This window comes from Lethenteron reissneri, chromosome 8 (genome assembly GCF_015708825.2).
Source record: "Lethenteron reissneri isolate LAM-NWPU_2019-01 chromosome 8, ASM1570882v1, whole genome shotgun sequence".
NCBI classification, from domain to species: Eukaryota; Metazoa; Chordata; class Hyperoartia; order Petromyzontiformes; family Petromyzontidae; genus Lethenteron; species Lethenteron reissneri.
In genome coordinates, this window is record NC_083786.1 from 5440315 (window position 1) to 5461864 (window position 21550).

The window sequence follows — 21550 nt, forward strand, 5'->3', positions numbered from 1 at the left end:
AACGGAGTGGGGATGCCTTCATCCAGCAGTGGATTGATCATAGCCGATAACGATTTACCGTCAGCTCACGAGGAGCTTATGAATTGAAAGTTGGGCCTCCAATCATTAATCTGAATTCAGGTCTCCAATGGGTCAGCAGCAACAATTTTCTCCACCTTCTCCCCCCCACCATCATGAACAGCAGTGAGACAGACCGACGGGTTCAACAACACGCTCACTTTATTTCAATTACACGCAAATCCTCGAGCAATAAAGGCATAATGCACACTAAAAAAAATATAAAATATGAACAAGGTGCCCGTTCGTGACCTCGGCCCCCAACAGTCCCCTTGGTTCCCTTGCTTGTCTTCTGCTGCCCCCTCTACTCCTGCCCTCCTGGGCAACTCCGCTCCCTCTTGGGGGGGGGCAGCTTCCGACGGTCCCGCTGTGCATTGCGCTTGCGCTTCTGGCTCAGGAATTTGTCGACCTTCCCCGACTTCTTGAGCGCCTGGTACTTCTCTGCCAACTCCTGCTTGCGCAGCTCGGCTGTGGTGGGGGGGGGGCACAGACAGTGGGGGGAGGAGGGGTTAGCGTTCACTCCTGTGCCACCACACAGGGTAGGGGGGCATGTGTGTGGGTGGAGGAAGGATGGGGCGGCTCACATTTCTTGGTGTAGAATGGAGAGTGTCCCTGCAGCATGAGCTCCCGCGCCTCACGCTTCGCCTTCAACTCCGCCTCCTGACGTTTCTCCTGCTTTTGTTTTGCTCTCTCTTGGTTTTCCTGTTCCACGCGTAACCACAACCACTCAGTGCAAGCAACCACACAGATCAAGCGACTGCACACCCACAACCACACAACCACGACAACATGGCCACGACCACACCGTTCAGGTGACCACGCAGGCAGGAGTCTGTCTCTCCGCATAAAACATACATTTCTCTAGTCCAATAGGCAAGGTGTTACCAGACCATACAAAAAAAATAGCATTTCCTGGAATGTTTAAATGCTTCGTTTAAATGTTGCATACAGCAGCCTGTTTATGGCTGTGTACCACACGATGCTCCACAATGGCAGACGAAGTGTTTAAACGGTGGTGCGCGAGAATGTGCAGCCGTAAAGCTTGCGCTGCATGGGATGTGTTGCCCATCGCCCCGTCCCATCCTCACCATCCTTTGCAGCAAGTACTCCATCTCCTGCTTCCGATCACTCGACTTCACCTTCTTCAGCCCCTTCTCCAGCTCCTGAAGCACGTAGACACATGCACACAAGCACGCGTACCTCACGATCCAGTGTGCGCGTCTCTCACGTATCCCACTACACGGAACGGTCACGGTGTTGCCCCCACCTTCTTCTCACGCTGACGGATGGAGTCCAGGAAGCTGTAGGTGCTCTGGAAGATTGTCTCGCTGAATGTCCCTGACAGGTCATCAAACCGTGGGTCCCGCACAACCTGTGAGCAGAGAGAAACAGGTGACGCATGGCTCCTATCAATATGTGCATTTACCTATGAGAGCCTCACAATTTAAGTCGAGGCTCAAGATCTCCACATTCACTCTACCTATGACTGCGTCTCTCTTAAATATACACACAAACCCCTTGAGAACAGTGTCTTGGGATATAGTTGCATCTATACACTATACGGATTTATTGCACTTGTTGAACGAGAAAAGCCTCACCGAGTCCCGGGGCTCTTTTATAACGGAGCGATGTCACGATGCGTTTCCCAATTAAGTAATTTGGGGTGTCATTTTTCAAATTTGGCAGATTTGGACAATGATGCTGGCACACAATGGCCTACTCTTCTTCAAATGACAACACGAGATCTTTAATGCCCACTCTGAAGCAAATGGTGCATCTAATGTTATGGTTAATATGGCATATACACACCGGACTAATAACCAAGGCAGCCTGGCCACAAACCTCTGCAACAAGGGTGAACGCGATACTACTGGGCTGTCACTATCACCCTAAATTATACTATTATCACCCAGTGGGAGCATGGGGGGAAGACGTAAGGCGGCATGGGTGGCCATTGGGAGGGAGGGGGAACGTGGGGGGCGTGTGTCGTCACCTCCTTCTTCATTGAGATCACCTGGCGCAGGCGACCCACAGGGCGCTTAGAGGACATCTCCACGGGCCTGTGAGAGGCAGAATACAACTTAATGAGACACAGTGAGGTGGATGCGGCGAGGTGGATGCGGCGAGGTGGATGCGGCGAGGTGGATGCGGCGAGGTGGATGCGGCGAGGTGGATGCGGCGAGGTGGATGCGGCGAGGTGGATGCGGCGAGGTGGATGCGGCGAGGTGGATGCGGCGAGGTGGATGCGGCGAGGTGGATGCGGCGAGGTGGATGCGGCGAGGTGGATGCGGCGAGGTGGATGCGGCGAGGTGGATGTGGCGAGGTGGATGTGGCGAGGTGGATGTGGCGAGGTGGATGTGGTGAGGTGGATGTGGTGATGTGGATGTGGTGAGGTGGATATGGTGAGGTGGATGCGGCGAGGTGGATGCGGCGAGGTGGATGTGGCGAGGTGGACACCCTGGTAAGGCACTGGTGAGGTAGACACGACAGTGCGGGGTCACGGTGAGATAGACGTGGTGAGGTGTTGGGGAGATGTTGTGATGAGGTGGGACAGTGATGAGGAGGTATTGGTGAGGGACCGGTTCTTGTCGCTCCTCTTGGGCGCGCCCCCCGCTCCTCCTGCACGTGCCCCTGCACTCCTGCGCTCGAACTCCTTGGTGCCGATGGTCTCCCGCAAACGCTGAAGCTCCTCCAAGGACATCTCGGCCATCTCTGCTTGCGCACACAGAGACTCTGGGTTAGAGTGGTTAAATCGATTTATTTTGTACTATCGGTATTCGCGTTTTTTTTTTAAACTGGTGAAGCAACGATATGCCGGCCACATAGAAACGCCTGCAGCTTGCAATGCCCTTTAGAGCTCCCTCTATTGGAGGGATCCCCATCCACCAGCAGTAGCTGAGCGGGCATTTGCAGGGCTGCACCTTTTACCCGAGCAATTCGGGCAAATATTTACCACGCGGTGATTGAGGTCCGCCTTGCCGTGTGTGCGTTCTCACGTGGAAATCCGTGTCTTCATGGGCGAACGTTTCATTACCGCTGCCTGTTTCCGTTAACAATAGATTCTGTAAAAAGTTCATCGGTTAACAACCCGACGAACAAACTTAAGTCACAACACGCGACTCCTCACATCACCTCGCTTCCAGCCGCTGTCCTGATCGGCGTCGTCAGCGAGCTCCGCGTCGCTCTCTGCACTGCTCTCGTCTTTCTCATCTTCGTCCCCTTGCTTGACTGCCAGCGCCACACCTCCAGGTTGCCCCTCGGAGCCCTGCGCCACTGCCCGCTTCCCGGAGCTTTTGCGAGGGTCGGGGCCCGCGTTCTGGGGCCTTCGCTGCGGGGCCGATAAGCCTCGTCCTCGTCCCCGTCCCCGCCCCCGCTGCGGCTTCCCTCCCCGGGGAGGGAGACGCGACTGCCCCGGGGTCGTCCCCCTCCCCGCCCGGCGGGAGACGTCGCCTGGTAGCGGCATCTGGGGGTCTCGGGGGTCTCGGGGGCTCTCGGGGTCGCCCTGGAACGAAAACGAGAGAGGACCACGAACTATACAGTGCGTACAGTGCGGCACGTGTGTTGTCACGTGACGGTGGCGCGCTCTGCGCATGCGCGGTTGTGTGTGTGTGGGGGGGTGCAGCCAGGCGCTATCCACTGCTGAATGAGGCGGCCGTGAAACACCGAGACCAGCGCTCGAAGAGTAAAGATCACCCCAGATTTGAAGTTTTCGTGACTGCAGGGATCCATACTGTTTAGTTCTTGCGGTAAAGTCACGGAGGTAGAAAATAAAACAAAATAAGAATTAAATCGCGACGTTTCGATTGCAACACAAGCAATGATCACGTGGGAAAACCACAACAAAACTAATTATTACTGTGGGTTTTCCCACCTGATGATGATGTTTGCTTGTGTTGCAATCGAAACGTCGCAATTTCTTATTTTGTTTTCTACCTACGTGACTTTACCGAAAGAACCAAAAAGTAAAGATCCCCCCGTTGTAGCCTCGACAGACTGTAGGGGCAAGTGCTGTTAGCGAGCAGCACCTATGAAGGCCGGCACGGCACACGAGGGGACGGGTGGCCAGCCCCACGCCCGACCGCCTTTGTCTCCCCGATGTTTACAACACCGCACCCACGGCTCACCACACCCCCCCCCCCCCCAAATCCGCATAGACGCAGAAGATCCCCTGACTTCGATCTTACGAGCATCTTATGGCACAAACAATTGCAGCAGCAGATAATGACACTTGATAATGAACAAATAATCGATTAAAAACTCTCCGGTCAGTGTACGGTGATCCACCACCATGCAGCAGCATGGCACACGTAGCGACTGCATGCCAGATTTACAAATAACTTACGAAGGAGGCATCATTACAGCAACGATTCAGACACTCCCGTACTGCTGATGAAATTATCTGTCTCAAACCCAGTGCAATGTAAAATTACAGCTGCTGCTCTACATCACTCGTAGGCAGAACACTGGCATCACCCTCCATCACATCACAGCACACACACACGTGACACACACACACCTGTGACACACACCCTGTGACACAGCACACACACCTGTGACACAGCACACACACCTGTGACACAGCACGCACACACACATACCTGTGACACACACACCTGTGACACAACACACACAGCACACACGTGACAGCACACACACCTGTGACACACACACACCTGTACACAGCACACGCACACACCCGTGACACAGCACACACACACACCTGTGACACACACACACACACATTGACACAGCAGGCCCGGTGAAGGTGTTTTTGTTTATTTGCTGTAGAGAGCCAAGCGCCTCTCGCCGTGGTATAAAAACCCGAGTCGCATTATCATCACTGCGCTACTCAACTCTGACTCGCTGTATATCAAAACCCCCTCCCCACTACAATGCACAGTGCATATACAGTATACACTACAGTACACCTACAGTATGCAATAACCTACAGTGTACACTACAGTACACCTACAGTATACAATACATCCACAGTATACACTAAAATACACCTACAGTTTACACTACGTCTACAGTATACACAAAAATACACTTCCAGTATACACTACGTCTACAGTATACACTACAATAACCCACAGTATACACTACAGTACACCTACAGTATACAATACATCCACATTATACACTACAATAACCTACATTATACACTAAAATACACCTCCAGTATACACTACGGAATATACTCGTGCTCATACATTAAAACATTGCATCTAGAGTAAAATCTACAGAATACACATTACCACGAGTACTAATACATTATACAGGGGTAATACAATACTATAGTACTGCACCACGTGCCAGTAGTACTGCATAACCAGTACCGCTTGAGCACGAAGGGAGTGTCAGGACCAGTCCGGTGGCACGAGAATGCTGCAATGCAGTGGGCTGGAGAACACGGAACGGCATCCCGTGACCCCCCGTGACCCCTGTGACCCCCCGTGACCGTGGTGCAACACACGAGGGGACACGGCAGGACACACCGTGCAGCACAAAGACAAAGATCCCCCGTATAAACTTAACAGACCGGTGGGGCAAGTGCTGTTAGCGAGCACCTATGAAAGCCGGTACACGAGGGGGTGGGTGGCCAGCACCACGCCCGGCTGCCTTTGTCTCCCCAGTGGCGATGTTTATTACGCAACGCACCAGGTACTCATTTGAAGCGGAGTCGACCGAGGGGAAGCCCAGGAACCGGTTAAATTATTCGTCATCGGTGTTGGCCGTGAGCGAGAATCGAACTCGGGTCGCTGGGTTTATAGCGCAGAACGCACCGTGCACCACGCAGCACACAAATCACGAAACTCGCTCTACAGTCCCGAGTCGCGAGCTCCCAGTGAGTGGAGTGGTGCCACCTACTCCATACCTGTCAAGCCCTTATCAATGCCCTATCTTATTACAGACCAATTTAGACCCTTATTGGTCACCCCGTGCCCTTATAAATCTCAACGTTCAGTCTACAAATTTCCATCACAAGGGAGAAGTCACAGACAAAAAAAGTTTTTTGTTGTTGCCCGTATTGAAACGGCTATACGCCGTATGGACCTACAAACTCAATTTCCCCGTACAAGAATACGGGGTAAATCGTGTGGCATTGACAGGGGACGCGACTCTGCGAACGCAACGACTCTCACGGGGACCCTCCGTAAGCCACACGACCCCCGGATTCCGCACCCCGAGTCTCCCCACGAGACCCCACGCTGTGCGGCACAGCGCAGTCTGCAGATATTACTACTATGTGGCCTTTCTCTGGCTCTGCTATGAGGAAGAGCGTGAAAGGTCAACTATTATAGTTTCCCTTCTCTAGGGCAGTGTTAATGACAAATATGTTGCGTTTGGTGTTATTTGTGCATCGTAGCCAACTCAATATCGCAATTATGTGTTTGTGTGACTGATGAATCCCAGTGACGTCTTCTCTAAACCCTTGGCCCCTTGGCGTATCTGCGTTTCTTTACAATCCGCACTGGCCGGATCCTTTCACTGTGAACCCCCTCGATCCCTGCACAGGGCCCCGGGCCACCCTCGCTGCTCCCCCTTCCTAAGGGGCCCCACGAAGGGGGTCGGTCGCATGTTCGCGTTGGGTGACACGGCTCCCGCAAGATCCACTGCTGCGTTTAAACGATATTTAAATACAGAAAATACTTTCTAGTTATTATTGGATGCAAGGTGGCCAGAAGGTGGAAAAACAGAAACGAATTATTTAAACTCATCTGTGCAGAGCTTTGTGCGTAACTCAACCCCACATATGCGTGGTGGATTTTCTCTGGTTTCCTGCCACACGAAGCCAAAGGTTCATGACTGAAATACAGTAGTCCGAATGTCGAGGCTGTTTTGGGAAAAGTTCGCTGTTATTTGACCAGACGCGCTCTGTCAACTAAGGAGGCTGCGTGCTTAATCAACCCTTAACCTATCATACACTGGTAAATAACTCTACGCCTAACCATCCAGGCACGAATATTATCGAACTAGCATTTTGCCCGTCCAGTAAATCTGAAACATGCAAGCGAAAAGCAGACCACGACGTGATATTCACTGCATACGTGTGCAGTTTGTAAGGGCGCTGTGACACAGAGCTATTTCATTTTAAGGTTATAATCCCTTGTTCATCATGACGTCCTTTTTACTTTGATGTCTCAACAGCGTTACGGAGATCGTGTGACGTGAGGGTTCTGCCTTTGTAGTGAGGGTTGTAAGTTGACGCCGCTAATTATTATGAATGGGGGGGGGTCCATTTGGAGGACGTCACCTTATGATTATTAATGAGGGGGCTGTTCGATGTGGAGTGACGTCACGAGCGTTAAGGACAGACATTCCTGGGTGATTATAGCAGGTATGTTATGTATACCACCAGCCAACCAACCGCGGGTTCTTATTCCTACCGTCGAGCTTTAGCCAATCAACCAATTTTACAAGTACTTGTCCGACCCCTAACCTAGTGCTGGTCCTACGCCACTTCAAAAATAACCAGCCAACTACACCCTATTAGCCCTAACCCCAACTGGCCAACCAGACACTAGTACGAGCTCAACCCCGAACCCGCTCCCGACCCCGTGCTCTTCACTGCTTCTCGGGTTTGGAGGGAACAGGACCCTCCCCACCTTTTACAAATTCATCACCACTACCTATGGAGCAATCCCCCACGTGAGCTTCCTCTGCCTCTCAGCAGCAGCCTTCCAACACACACACAACCTCTCTGCTCACGTGCATCATCACAAAGCGCACTAAAAACGTTTGTATAACAACGAATATAAGATATGTTGGTTTAAACTAAAGACAACGACATAGCAGCTACGGACACAGCGGCAAACACGGCTGTGGCAAGATCTGCGACATTGCAGCAGCAAAAGCAGCAGCAGCAGCAACAGGAGCAGCAATAGGAGCAGCAACAACAGCAATAGCAACAGGAGCAGCAACAACAGCAACAGCAGCATGTGGACGCGCTGTCGGTGTTTGGATTCGGCCCAAATCCGCGCACCCCATCTCTAAACATTTAGGAATCGCGAAAAATATCCCTCGGGAGTGACGTCTTCCCCCCCTGTCCAGTGCGGTTACATAACGGCACTCCCCCCGACATAAGTGCTGTCACATGACGTCTTGTATGCGGGCAATGACGTCGCGCTCGTACAATGGGACCGCGTCACAACTGAAACTTTAGAGAGACAGAGAAAAAACATTACATTTTGGGACCTCCTTTGCCAGTACCAAAATATGAGAATAGGTTTTCCCCTTTTTTCTGGCAACAAAACAGGTGTTAAGCTCTTAAAACACCAAACTGAAACCTTCTACAAGGAATCATGTCTGCATTAACCAGAATACTTGTGGTCAGAATGCAAAAAAAACATACTCTGATAATATATGCATTGTCTTTGAAACTGATTGGTCCACACCAGAGACAGCTTTCTTTTGAACCTTGTCTCAAACGGTGACAGCTTTCTTTTGGCGTCCTCTGATCGAACACCTTTTGAGACGAGGTTCGAAAGAAAGCCGTCTCTGGTGTGGACCAATAAGTTTCAAAGACAATGGACATATTATCAGAGTATGTTTTTTTGTTTGCATTCTGACCACAAGTATTGTGGTTAATGCAGGCATGATTCCTTGCAAAAGGTTTTTAGTTTGGTGTTTTGTTGCCAGAAAAAAGGGGAAAACCTATTCTCAACCCATTAAATAATTAATATTAAAAATCATGATTACATTTTAGCGAATAAACAATGAAAGGAAATGCAAATGCGATGAATATAAATATGTAAATATGGGAATAAAATCCTAAATTGGGCTTAAAAATCGGAAACTTACCACAATACGGCAGAGATACAGCAGCGACAGCAGCGGATCCAAGCCCACGCCGCGCCCAAAGCCAACAGTGGGTCGGGCAAAGACAAACGAGTGGCCGGTACGACGATGAATGCGGTAATCAACTCAACGTGGGAGAATCGTGATGCGTCTACAGTCCGGCCCAGAGGAACTTCAGCCTAAAGTGCATTGCAGGGAGGGCGATGGTGAGGAATGTGTTGTGAGTGATCCAGGGAGAGCAAGGGGAAATAGGTATGAAGCGGCAAATACATCGCCAGCCCAACACTGAACTCCACACCGGCACGAGTCACTGTGAGTGCGGCCCTCTCGCCCATCATCTCCACCTCACCTCAAGCTCACCTCTCATCCCCAACTCACCTCACCCCTCACACCCCTAGCCACCCCCTCTCACTCACCCAGAACGTCTCTTGATCGAGTCGCTCACCCCACTCACCCCGGGTCGTCACTCGAGCGCTCCAGACAAGAGCTCCCGTGTGTATTGAGGGATGGATGTTACAGTTTCAGGGTTAGGACGCGACGTTACCCCGACGTTACCCAGCGATTACTGTGCAGCACTAAGGGAGCTGGATCAACACAGCGCGAGGAGTGCTAGACCAGAGCCATGGTGACTGCGATCTCACTCAACTCCTCCTGTTCAACTACCGTGCAAAGAGCGAGGTCTGTCAAAAAAAGCCCGGACAGAGTTTTTCAATGCGAATATTTCAGCAACGTTTTGATCATTTTTTTGAACCAGTAGTATTATATAAAAAAAAACTATTTGTATTCCACAAGGAACGACTGCTACCGCTGTAGCCTAGAGGAATGTGTGGCCAAATGAACCCGGGCCGTGAGGGTCACGAGGCCGCTCCTCCCTCTGCTCCGTTCTGTTCTCTCTGCCACGCGAGCTCAGCAGCAGCATAGCTGTGCAGTCACTATCGCACTCATTAATTGTCAAACATAACCACGTACTGCACAGCTTAACTGGAGCGCTGCTCACTACACTCACCTCGACATACTCTCACCCCATGCACCCTTAACCCTCTCGCCTCAAGTTCCCTCACTCCACCTCTCACCCCGCCACGTGGTGACCTCCAGATGAAAGGCGTTAATAGCAGTGTAGATTATTATTCGTACCCCACCATCACGAATACAACCACAAACTCTAGGTCGCCTCCTCAACCAAAACCACACCATGGGACCGGGGGGGGGGGGGGGGGACTATCCCACAGGCGTGGGGGCGCAACTCCAGTAGCCACGTGGGCCCTGTGCTTCACTTGTAGAAACCCCCCCGGGGCCCACTGGGGCCTCTGCCCCCATGTCCCAGAGGCCCCACTGTTCCTCATGAGTTCAGAGTCCAGAGTTGGAGATAGAGACATGGGGTGATTCCCCTAGTCCACGACCGGCACACAAGAGGTCGTGGGGTGGCACGCCCCCCAAAGCACGGTGATGAAGGGTCCGCAGAGGACCGGGGGGTAAGAGCCCCTCTCGCACTCGGCGCCGGGCAAGGTCCAGTTGTAGGGCGTGCAGGGCCCACACACGCGCATCGGGGCCCCCAGCACGAACACCCCCGTGGCGTCGTAGCCGTGGCCGCAGTAGCGCTCCCGGTCCAACGCCGCGCGGTGCTCCTGCGGGCGGAGAAGAGCGGTCCCACCAGGGTCCCCGGCCGCCTCCACCAGCATCGGCGGCTTGCTGGGTTGGGGCGGCGCCAGGCTGGGCGAGGGCCCCCCGCGAGGGGAGGCGCAGCCTGGGTCCGCGAACTCGGCATGGATGAGAACGCGCGCTGCGCAGTCCGAATGCGCGAACGTTGCGACCAGGGCCGCGTTCAGGGTCCAGCAGCCAGCGGCGTCTGCGGGAAACCGCAGCCTCCTCGTTAGGAACTCGCACGGCGGGGGGGGGCGAGGGGCCCACAGCGCCACCGAGCTTCTGGGTCTCAATCCAGGCAGCCGCATAGAATAAAGCCGGCCATTCCCCCACCCATGTTGAGGATTCGTGTCTACCAGACACTGTTTCGTCTCATCCATACTATATTCAGCCACCACACTGCAGGTCACTGTAGCTCACCTCACACGCTCAACCACTCACCCTCTTATACAATTGCCCACTCACCACACTACAGGTCCCAACAATTCTATCATCATTCGCATTGTTGCGCTTTGGAATTCCCTACCATCGTAGTCTCTTTTTCCCCCAGCTCCGATAACAATAACCTCACTCCATTACAATTCGGAATAACTCTGATAACAGTGCTGTTTTGGTCAAGAACAGGACATTCAAGTGATAGTCTTAACCCGGTTGCCAATGAATGCACAAATCCCCATCAGAATAACATTTTGTTCTGCACTTAATTCGGCTAAATTCCAGCTGTCATGATATATTGCCGGGTCGACTGTCATGCGACGAACATTATTCTCATATGCAGGGCGGATGGGCAAGTTCCGCCCTCGACTGTTTGGCGGTCACTTGAAGGGATCCGCGGGCCGTTTTTCTAACAAAAAGTCTTGCATTGCTCTGTGACAGATTCAGTTGTCACCACGCAACTCAAACTATGGACCATATATATAGCAAACCCCTGCAGTCTGCGCTCCTTCAACGGACGAGGAACAGCAAAACTACACGAAGCCCTCACGTCGTGGCTCGCAGGAGACCTCCATAATGCGCGTCTCAGCTACTGGACATTTTTGCTGCTGCTGTTGCCATCACTCACGAGAGTAGAATGGAGATCCTAATGCATTGTCTCGGGACGACGTGACGATGATGATTGCTCAATCGTGGACCGTTTGTCAGCCGGCTGCTGGACGAGCACGTGCGTCCTCGCGCCGTACGTTGTTTGCTTTTGGCGTTTCGTTTGTTGTCATCCCCCCCCGCACCTCTGATTAGCGCGGTTGGCGACGTACGGTGCGAAAGAAGGTCAACATACATTTATACTTGCAGGTCGTGGGGGTTACTTAAAGATACCTCACCACGCTGTTCAGTGCGGGAGTGGGAAGATGGGGTAAAGTGAGACAATGGATGTTGGTGCTCTTCCCAACGCCTGTATACCAGGGTAGTGTCAGTGCCCACTGTTTTACTCAGGGAAGACTGAGGCTCAAGACTCCCTGTCATGAGGGTGCTACTCCTACATTATCGATGTTTTGCCATTAATTACATCAGTGATGAGAGTTCGTGGCTTCGTGTGGGAGTGAACAGGAGAAACTTGAATAAAACCAGCAGTGCTGTGCACGAGGTGGTAGCTCAAAACTCGGCACAGATGGATTCAGGAATCACTTCCTGTACTGACATCTCCCGAGTAGCTGGCAGTCCAAGCTTAGAGCACCTAGTTTTCCTAGGCAGTCTCCCACCAAGGCAGTAAGCAGGCGCAATATGGCTTAACGTCTGACACATAAGAAAGAGTAGGGGGCCATGCACCAGGTGCTTAGTATGCAGGGCCGAAGAAGTCGAGGGGTTGTATGTATGATGAGCTTCTTTCGCACCCTACGCAGCCAACCGAGCTAATCGTAGGTGCGGATTTTCTGGGATCTAGGGGGTCCGGCCAGAACCAGGGGGGCCCAGGAACAGGAACCTTAGGATCTCGTTGTCCCCCTACGTCACGTGTTGTGGGTTCCCATCTCCATCACCACGTGGAGCACAGCGGGGAGACGAACCCCCCTCCCCTCTCCACGCCATCCTACTTTCTGCACTTCATTATATTGATCCCCATGAAAGAGAGAGAGAGCGCTGTGCCTTACACGGGTGATGATGTTTCGTGGGGTTGGAACCCGGGGACTACCCTAATTATAAACGCGAGGCAAATGGGCCCTGGTATTCATGTGCTCGCTATTAATACACGTGTTGCTGTTGCTGCTGCTATCACGGAGGGACAGAGATCCGGGGCAGGTGTGCAATCATCAAATCACCACTACCCCCGCCAACGTAATCATTATAATCAATCATTATCTAATCCACTGCTGGATGAAGCCTTCTTTACGTCGCAGCCGCCACTATCCCGCACGGTGCTGCAATGCCATAATCTATCTCACTCCTGAGCTGATCTCTGACTGCCCATAGAATTACCATCGGCCATGGTCTCTTTCAGTTTCCGTTTCATTTATTAGGGAAAGCTTTGTGAGCCATGCGGCTCTTGACTCGGGTACAACCTCAACATATGTCTTGCCCAAGCCCCACGGACTAACAGCCAATATCATGCCCCATATCATGCTGCAAACGTGCATCTCTCCGTGCTTCTTTGCACACATGTTATCTTTTCGTCTTGGCCAGTGTCTGCGTTCCCGAACTGACCTCACACCAGCAGCAAACATCCACCGATTGAAAACAACCCCCACAAATAACGCTGCGCCCCACGAACCCCCAGAGCTCCGACCTGAACCAGCCAAAGTTCGACTGCCAAAGTCGACCTTTGGGAGCGAGAGAGAGCGAGAGAGAGGAGGGGGGATGTGAGTCACGTCTGCATTCGGTGTTCGTATTCACCGTTACCTGGCCGCAGCGGGAAGGCGCTCAGTCTCTCCGACTCCATCGCGTGCGGGAAGTAGTGGTCCCGGAGACACGCGAGGAAGCACGGATTACGCAGAGGCCACGGGAGGCCCTCGTCGGGCGCGGAGCAGCGCGTCCTCGTCTCGGTGGGCCTGGCCGCGGCCCGGGGCCCCCGACCCAGCAGCAGCAGCAGCCCGAGGATCAACGCGGCAGTGACGCAGACAGAAATCCACGGCGGGTTCATGGTGGGGTCCTCCTCCTGGCACCATCACCACCGGCGCCGCCTCGCTCCGTTCCCCGAGCGCCGTGGCGCGCAGCTCCCGTGGACTCGACGCTGCGGCCAACGCGGCCCGACCAACGTGGGCGGCTGCTGGGGGGACGTGGGAGGAATGGGGGACGAGGGATGGGATGGGGGGGGACCCCGCACGACGACTGCGGACGGAGCCTGCGGCCCCCAGCCGCTGTGCCGCGCCACGAAATCCGATACGCGCCGCACGTCAACAACGCGGCGCTGGCCTCCATGCACCGGGCGAGGGGGCACACATCAAAGTTCGCGGTGGATGAAGTGGCAACACCTTCAGGGGACGCACCGTGGGAGGAGGACGACGACTGTGGGTGGAGGGGGACCGGGTGGTTTTTTGGGCGGGAGCTGGCACGGGGAGTTGGAAGGGTTGGAGAGGGAGCTGCGGGTCGGGTTAATTATCAGAAGAGAGTGGCTCGTGGCTGCCCCCCACACCCATCCCCCGCTGGGTGAGGATGGCCATTAGGAACCAACGTGGCACAAAGACGTGAGCGGGTCACCCCGTGCCACCTCGCAGGTAAACAAGGCCGAGCGCGGAGCCAGTTGTAGGTCCGTGCGCGTCGTCTTTGGTTGAGTCCCTACAATAATAGCCAGCCACTCACCCAGCCATACTTCCCCAATCTTTCACCCCCCCTACACACACGCACACACATGCACGTACTGTACCCCACACACACACACCCCACGCTCTACCTCACCACGCACAATCCCCGCATGCCCATTCACGTTCCCTGTTCCCTCCCCAGCTGCTGGAGGCGCCGAGTTCCATGCTCCGTGGCGCCGTGCTCCGCTCCGTGTTTTGGGTGCCTCTTTCTCCCCCCCCCCCGCACGGGAGAGGAGCGGATCGCGCGGTCGGTCGCTGGGAGGCGGAACGGATTCTCTGCCGCGGATTCCGGAGCGGATTCTCTGCCGCGGATTCCGGAGCGGATTCTCTGCCGCGGATTCCGGAGCGCAGCAGCTGCACCCGCTTGACTTGACCGGCAACTCGAGATTTGAAGCTTTCGTGACTGCAAGGATTCATACTCTTAGGTTTTTTTTTGCTAAAGTCACGTAGGTAAAAAATAATTAATACAAATTATAGAAATTAAATAATAAATCACGACGTTTGATACGGTAAATTTAGCTGTGACGGTCCCACCTGATGACGGAGACTTGTGTTGCCTCCGAAACGTCGTGCTTTATTATTTTATTTATATTATTTATTTTTACCTACGTGACTTTACCGAAAAAACCTGAGAGTATTGGACCGGCAACACCCCAGGGCTTAATGTCAGCCGGAGCTGTCCGGGACTGAGCTCCGGAAAATACTCTCCGTCTCCCACTATCCCTAATTAACACCGAATACGGTGGCAGTGGGATGGGTTTGAATGAGACACGTTGAGTTTACGGAATACGCGGCAGCTGTAGCAGTGCTCATTGCGTATTTACATGGAGCGCACGCGTGCAGGGGTGTGCGTGGGGAGCGGTGCCCTACGAACCCGGCCACCCTAGTCCAGTTCATGGTATCAGGATGTCTACTGCACCTACTAAGCCCTAAATGAGTACGGTACCTGCTACGTCTATCATCAGCATCAGGGCTGGTGTGGTTCTGGTGACACCGCCAACTTATGCACCGTGCCGCCCTTCGGCGCATCTCACGAATAGCAATTGTCCTAACAACCTGTGTAAGCTAAACAGGGAGTCTTTGTATGTGCCCGTGTCTCGTGTCTATGTGTCTTTACACGAGTCTATATGTGTATGTACACGTGTCTGTGTCTCTATGTGTGTCTCAGCGAGCGCAGTGGTGGATCATTCTGAACAATCCCACACAGAGACGCGTCTTCCGGTCCAATTCTGTTCTCCTTATATTTAAACAATCTTGAACTAAACTTAAATCACTCAGAATTAAATCTCTTTGTTTATGACAATGTCATGTTAGTATCAGGTAAATCTTCAAACGAAGTCAAATAGAATCTCCAACACAATTTTGACTCAATTCAATATCAATCTTCGTGACTAAAATTTTTCTAAATCCCCAAAAAAGGAAGATAATACTTTTATATATATTTTTTAAAAATCCAGTTTAATTCCCTTCAGCTGTTACGGATATCAGAAACATAATAATCGAACACACGGATTGTATCAAGTACTTAGATTTACTGATTGACTCAAAGCTTACATTCCAACCGTCATATAGATCACATCTCAAAGAAAATCAAATACAAAATGTGTTTTTTTTATAAAGATACAAACATTGTTTCCCCATTCGTTTGCACCTGCAAACTGTTCAAGCTATCATTCTACCACTTTTTGACTACTGTGAGACTGCTTACAGATCAGCTACTCATGAATCACTAAACAATCATTCTGCTCTTCGATTTACACTGGATGTGCCATATATACTCACCAATGTGACCTCTAATTACAATTCAATCTCACATGACTCGATACAAGAAGACATCTACATTGGGCCCTATTAATCCATAAAATCCTGATTGGCAAATCTGTGCCATACCTAGCGAATTCATTAATCTCATTGTTAAACCCGCTAAACCTAAGATGTCCATGTAATTGCTTTTTAAATGTCCCAAGAACAAGAATTGGAATAGGTGACAAAGCCTTTGCCGTTGCAACACCAACGTTTTGGAACAACCTTGTTTCCTCCCTTAACATCTTAAATGTTCATTTAACAAATGCTGAAGCAGATTAGTGCTGGATACTACAAACATTTGACAATTTGATATGTCATTTTGAACTTTCCCCATGTATCTATAATTACATTTGCATGTGCAATTTTATTGAGGGACTGTGTGTTGTCTTGGGGTGGTCTGGGATTGTTTTTGTTTTGCTGCCTTGCCCAAGATTGCATTGGGTGTTGAAAAATTAGCAGGAATTGATGTACTTATGCAATTTGTACTTAGAAACTTTATTCAATTTATACTTATAATTTATATTTAGTGACTTGCTTGGCTTTCCTGTACTTTGCACTCCTATACGTTGATGTATAATTTGTTATTATTGGTTCTTTCGGTAAAGTCACGTAGAAGGGAAATAATAAAAATATAAAACAATAAAATTCTCACGACGTTTCGACTGCAACACAAGCAATCATTTTATTATTTCCCTTCTACGTGACTTTACCGAAAGAACCAAGGATATGAATCCCTGCAGTCACGAATGCTTTAAATCAAAAGTATAATTTGTTGTTGAAACTGTCTGACCTGCCCCCACTGGACATGTGAAAAAAGCTTCATAGCTCATCAGATTATTCCAGTCTAAATAAAGATTCTGATTCTGGTGGTTCCAGGCAAAGCACCCTCCCCTCTCCCCCATCCTCCCCCCACCTTCACGTGGGAGGTCCCGCAGCCCTGAGGGACCGCATGCGGAACCGCGTGCCCCCCTGGGGGCCTTCGCACGATACCTCCTCCCTGATCATCGCCAAGAGCAAATCTGCGCACCAGTCTCGGTCCTGTGGGTCCTCGGGCCAGCGCACACAGGGCCGGCCCGCCTGCAAGTGGGCCCTCACGGGCCTATGCCTCTGCAGCTGAAACTCGGGCAGGGAGCCCAGCAGCAGCAGCACGAGCACATCTTGGCGGGTCCCAAGGGCCCCTCCGCGACCTTGCGCCAGCCTCAGGGCCTCCATGCACCAGCTGTCGGCTAGGAAGCGGCGTGTAAGCACGCAGAGCGTGCAGCGACTCGCGTCCACGGCGCGGACCAGGTTGTCCATGTGGGCCTCGCCTGGCACGAAGTCGCGGGCCTCCAGGCACACGGACAGGGGGCCTCCGCGACCCCCGCGCGAGTCCAAACGGCGCAGGAGCTCAGAACGGACCCACGGGAAATCTGCCTCGCTATGGCACACGAAGGTGTCGTAATAAAACTCTGCACCACCGCCACGTTTCTCGTTCGCCTTGGGGGTCGCCCCCCATTCCCACGTCAAGAGCAGCTCACGGAGCCGCGCGAGGCCGTGGTAGAAGTGGCGGCGGCAGCAGCGGTGTCCGAGCATGGCGACGAGGAGGAGCAGCACCGCAGAGGAGGAAGCACAGAGGAGCGAGAGGCGCAGGCGCCGTACCAGCTGCGGGTCCTCCTCCTCGCAGCCCTGGCTGTCGAGCAGCGCCAGCGGTACCGCCTGAAGCTCGGACGGAGACGCGCACCGGAGGGCGTCGGGAAAGGAGGCCACGGCGGCGCTCGCCGAGGAGTTCAGCCACGCGAGGAGCGGCATGAGCGCGCATGTGCAGTGGAATGGGTTCCCGCGCAGGTCCAGGAGCTGTAGCAAGGCCAAGGGGCCCAGGGCCATGGGGTCCAGCACCACGAGGCGGTTCCATGCCAAGTCCAGCACCTCCAGGCTGCGCAGAGGCTCCAGCGAGGCGGCACTCACGCTGCTCAGGTGGTTGTTGGACAAGTTGAGCGTAAGCAGTGAGCTCAGGCCAAGGAAGAGCCCATCCGGCAGAGCCGTGAGCAGGTTTCTGTCCAAGAAGAGCTTCTGCAGTGCTCCCAGTGTGTGGAACATGTCCATGCAGTGGCCACTGGCCCACACGGCCTCCATCGTGTTCCCGCTAATGTCCAGGTAGACGAGGCTATTGTTTGGGCTCCACGAGGTGGCCTCGGGTGGGCATTCCCTTAGGAAGTTATCTGCAAAGAGCAGGAACTGCACACGTGGCGACGCCATGGCCGTCCACACCTCGCCCAGGTTGTGCAACCGGTTGCGTCTCACATCCAGGAACACGAGGCTCTTTTCCATGGTCTGCAGGCCATACAGGTTGCTCAGGCGGTTGTCACCCAGCATGAGGTAGCTCAGCGAGGGCAGCTTTAGCTGCGGTAGCTGCAGGATCGAGTTGTCCCTAAGGTCCAGAATGGTGAGATTTGGGAAGCCCGCGAATGCGGTGTCCTGGATGATGCCGATGTGATTGTGGCTGAGGTCAACGTTGCCTAGCGGGGAGTTCACTAGGTCCTTGAAGCTCCTCTCATAGATCTCGCCGAGCAGGTTGTAAGACAGGTTGAGAAACACCAGGCTTTTGAGGCCCTGGAAGGCGCCCGGCGCGATTTCGTTCACCTTGTTTCTGCTCAAATCCAGGGAGTGCACGGCAGGGAACGCGCTGAAGACGCGTGGATGCAGCGAGAAGACGCGGTTCCTCGAGAAGTCCAGGACTTCCACGCCGGACTTCTCCAGTCCCAAGAACCACTCCCGCACCGGGTCCTTGAAGTTCATGAATGCAAAGGACCTGCCGATGTTGGGGAGGAAACACAAGTTTAGCTTCTTTATGGGAACCCCGCGAATACTCTCAAGGAAATGCTGCAGGCTGCTGGGGTCAAAGGTGGTGCTCGAAATGTCCAGGAGGCCGAAGGAGAGGTTGCACAAGGGGTTGCCACACTCTGTCCAGTTAAAGGCCGTGTCCTGGAACATCCTAGTGTCACTCAGGTCCAGCAACTCGAGGTGGTGTCCAGAGAGCGCCGCGAGGTCTCCCTCGCACAGACTTTTCAGATCCGTGTTTCTGCGGAGCTTGAGGACCCTCAAGGCCACCATGGAGAGGAAGACCCGACTGAGCCGTGCGCGCCGCAGGTTGTTGCCGGTGAGGTCGAGTTCCCGCAGGGAGGTGAGGTCCCGAAAGAAGTCGCCCTCCAGCACCTCATTCTTCAGGCCGTTGTAGTCCATCTGGAGCTTCTCGAGCCGATGCAGACCCCACAGCGCGCGGGGCTTCAGGACGAGGAGGCCGTTGCCTCCGAGGTCCAGCCAGCGAAGCTGGGGCAGCTCGGCAAAAGCCAGGTCCTCCACCACCACCCGACCCAGGCCCTGCTGCTGTCGGCCCAGCAGCAGCACCTGGAGGTAGCCCAGCGGCGGAAGCGAGGTGTTGGAGAGGTGCAATATGTTGTTGAAGGAGATGTCCAGGTTCGTGGTGTTCGCGGGGAGAAAGTCCCGAGGAGGCGGCTCCGTGAGATTCATGTTTATACAGGAGACGTAGCCGGAGTGCGGCTTAAGCCAACACGCAGAGGTACGCCCCACTACGACCACCACCACCAGCAACAGCAGCTGATGATGATGGTGATTCTGGGCTCGAGGTCTGGCGGCGCGGACGCGCCTCATGATTCCGCTATCAAAGCCCTGTGCGTCACCCACGGGACGCACCCTGTATGGTGGTGGTGGTGGTGGCGCCGCTGTCTCGGACTGTCTCTTGAGCTTGCGAGGCGCCCCGAGTTATCGGGGAGCGAGCGTGAGCCCAGTTAATGCCTCACTCACTCCCTCCACCCTCACCTCCTCTCTCCTACTGCTTTCACCTCTCCCTCAACTCCTTCCCCTTTCTCTCTCACCCGTTACCACTCCCTCTGCACACACCCCCCACCTCCATTCTTCATCACCGCCCCGTTTCCCCATCTTATCTCTCCTCCCCTGCCTTCCTCTCTCGTAACGTGGAAGAGGAGGCGCGGTTCTCAGGAACTCCGGGGGGGGGGGGGGTGCCGCGAGAACGTGCGCAGGGGGCGGGCATCGTCCTCTGCTCGGGGTCCCTCATGCCGAGTCATCATCATAATCATCCAACCCCTGGCAGCCGCTCGCCACATCCTGATCTTTCACCTATGACTCAAAGAGTTCAATCGACTCACGTGGCCGGGTTCGCAGCGCAGAGCGCGAAGCGTGCGCGGTCACTCGAGATACACTCACTCGAGATACACTCACTCGAGATACTCACTCACTCGAGATACACTCACTCGAGATACTCACTCGAGATACACTCACTCACTCGAGACACTCACACGAGATACACTCACTCGAGATACACTCATTCGAGATACTCACTCGAGATACACTCATTCGAGATACTCACTCGAGATACTCACTCACTCGAGATACACTCACTCGAGATACTCACTCACTCGAGATACTCACTCACTCGAGATACTCACTCACTCGAGATACACTCACTCGAGATACTCACTCACCCGAGATACTCACTCACTCGAGATACTCACCCGAGATACACTCACGCGAGATACTCACTCACGATACACTCACTCACGATACACTCACTCGAGATACACTCACTCGAGATACTCACTCGAGATACTCACTCACTCGAGATACTCACTCACTCGAGATACTCACTCACTCGAGATACACTCACTCGAGATACACTCACTCGAGATACTCACTCACTCGAGATACTTGAGATACTCACTCACTCGAGATACTCACGCGAGATACACTCACTCGAGATACTCACTCACTCGAGATACTCACTCACTCGAGATACTCACTCACTCGAGATACACTCACTCGAGATACTCACTCGAGATACTCACTAGAGATACACTCACTCGAGATACACTCACTCGAGATACTCACTCGAGATACTCACTCGAGATACTCACTCACTCGAGATACTCACTCGAGATACTCACTCACTCGAGATACTCACTCAAGATACACTCACTAGAGATACTCACTCACGCGAGATACACTCACTCGAGATACACTCACCCGAGATACACTCACTCGAGATACTCACTCACTCGAGATACTCACTCACTCGAGATACTCACTCGAGATACACTCACGCGAGATACTCACTCACGCGAGATACACTCACTCGAGATACACTCACGCGAGATACTCACTCACGCGAGATACACTCACGCGAGATACTCACTCGAGATACACTCACTCAAGATACTCACTCACTCGAGATACTCACTCACTCGAGATACACTCACTCGAGATACTCACTCACTCGAGATACTCACTCACTCGAGATACTCACTCACTCGAGATACTCACTCGAGATACACTCACTCGAGATACTCACTCACTCGAGATACTCACTCACTCGAGATACTCACTCACTCGAGATACTCACTCGAGATACACTCACGCGAGATACACTCACGCGAGATACACTCACTCGAGATACACTCACAAGAGATACACTCACTCGAGATACTCACTCGAGATACACT

At 53.1% G+C, this 21550-nt stretch overlaps 3 protein-coding genes across 3 annotated transcripts; all 3 read right to left on the bottom strand.

Annotated features, from left to right (window-relative positions):
- Positions 1-201: 201 nt before the first annotated feature.
- RRP36 (ribosomal RNA processing 36) lies at positions 202-3612 on the bottom strand. Its single transcript, XM_061579157.1, has 7 exons — positions 3190-3612; positions 2637-2769; positions 2051-2117; positions 1325-1429; positions 1146-1220; positions 642-759; positions 202-525 (listed from the first exon to the last, which is right to left on the bottom strand). Exons 1-7 carry the CDS (start codon positions 3518-3520, stop codon positions 362-364), a joined length of 993 nt encoding a protein of 330 aa, XP_061435141.1. The 5' UTR covers positions 3521-3612; the 3' UTR covers positions 202-361.
- A 1205-nt stretch (positions 3613-4817) lies between these two features.
- LOC133360610 (uncharacterized) lies at positions 4818-14386 on the bottom strand. The gene is made up of 2 exons (XM_061579408.1): positions 13330-14386; positions 4818-10705 (listed from the first exon to the last, which is right to left on the bottom strand). Exons 1-2 carry the CDS (start codon positions 13568-13570, stop codon positions 10248-10250), a joined length of 699 nt encoding a protein of 232 aa, XP_061435392.1. The 5' UTR covers positions 13571-14386; the 3' UTR covers positions 4818-10247.
- A 1314-nt stretch (positions 14387-15700) lies between these two features.
- Positions 15701-19893, bottom strand: LOC133360227 (toll-like receptor 5). The gene has a single exon (XM_061578868.1). The coding sequence runs from the start codon at positions 19683-19685 to the stop codon at positions 16953-16955; it is 2733 nt and encodes a 910-aa protein (XP_061434852.1). The 5' UTR covers positions 19686-19893; the 3' UTR covers positions 15701-16952.
- Positions 19894-21550: the final 1657 nt, after the last annotated feature.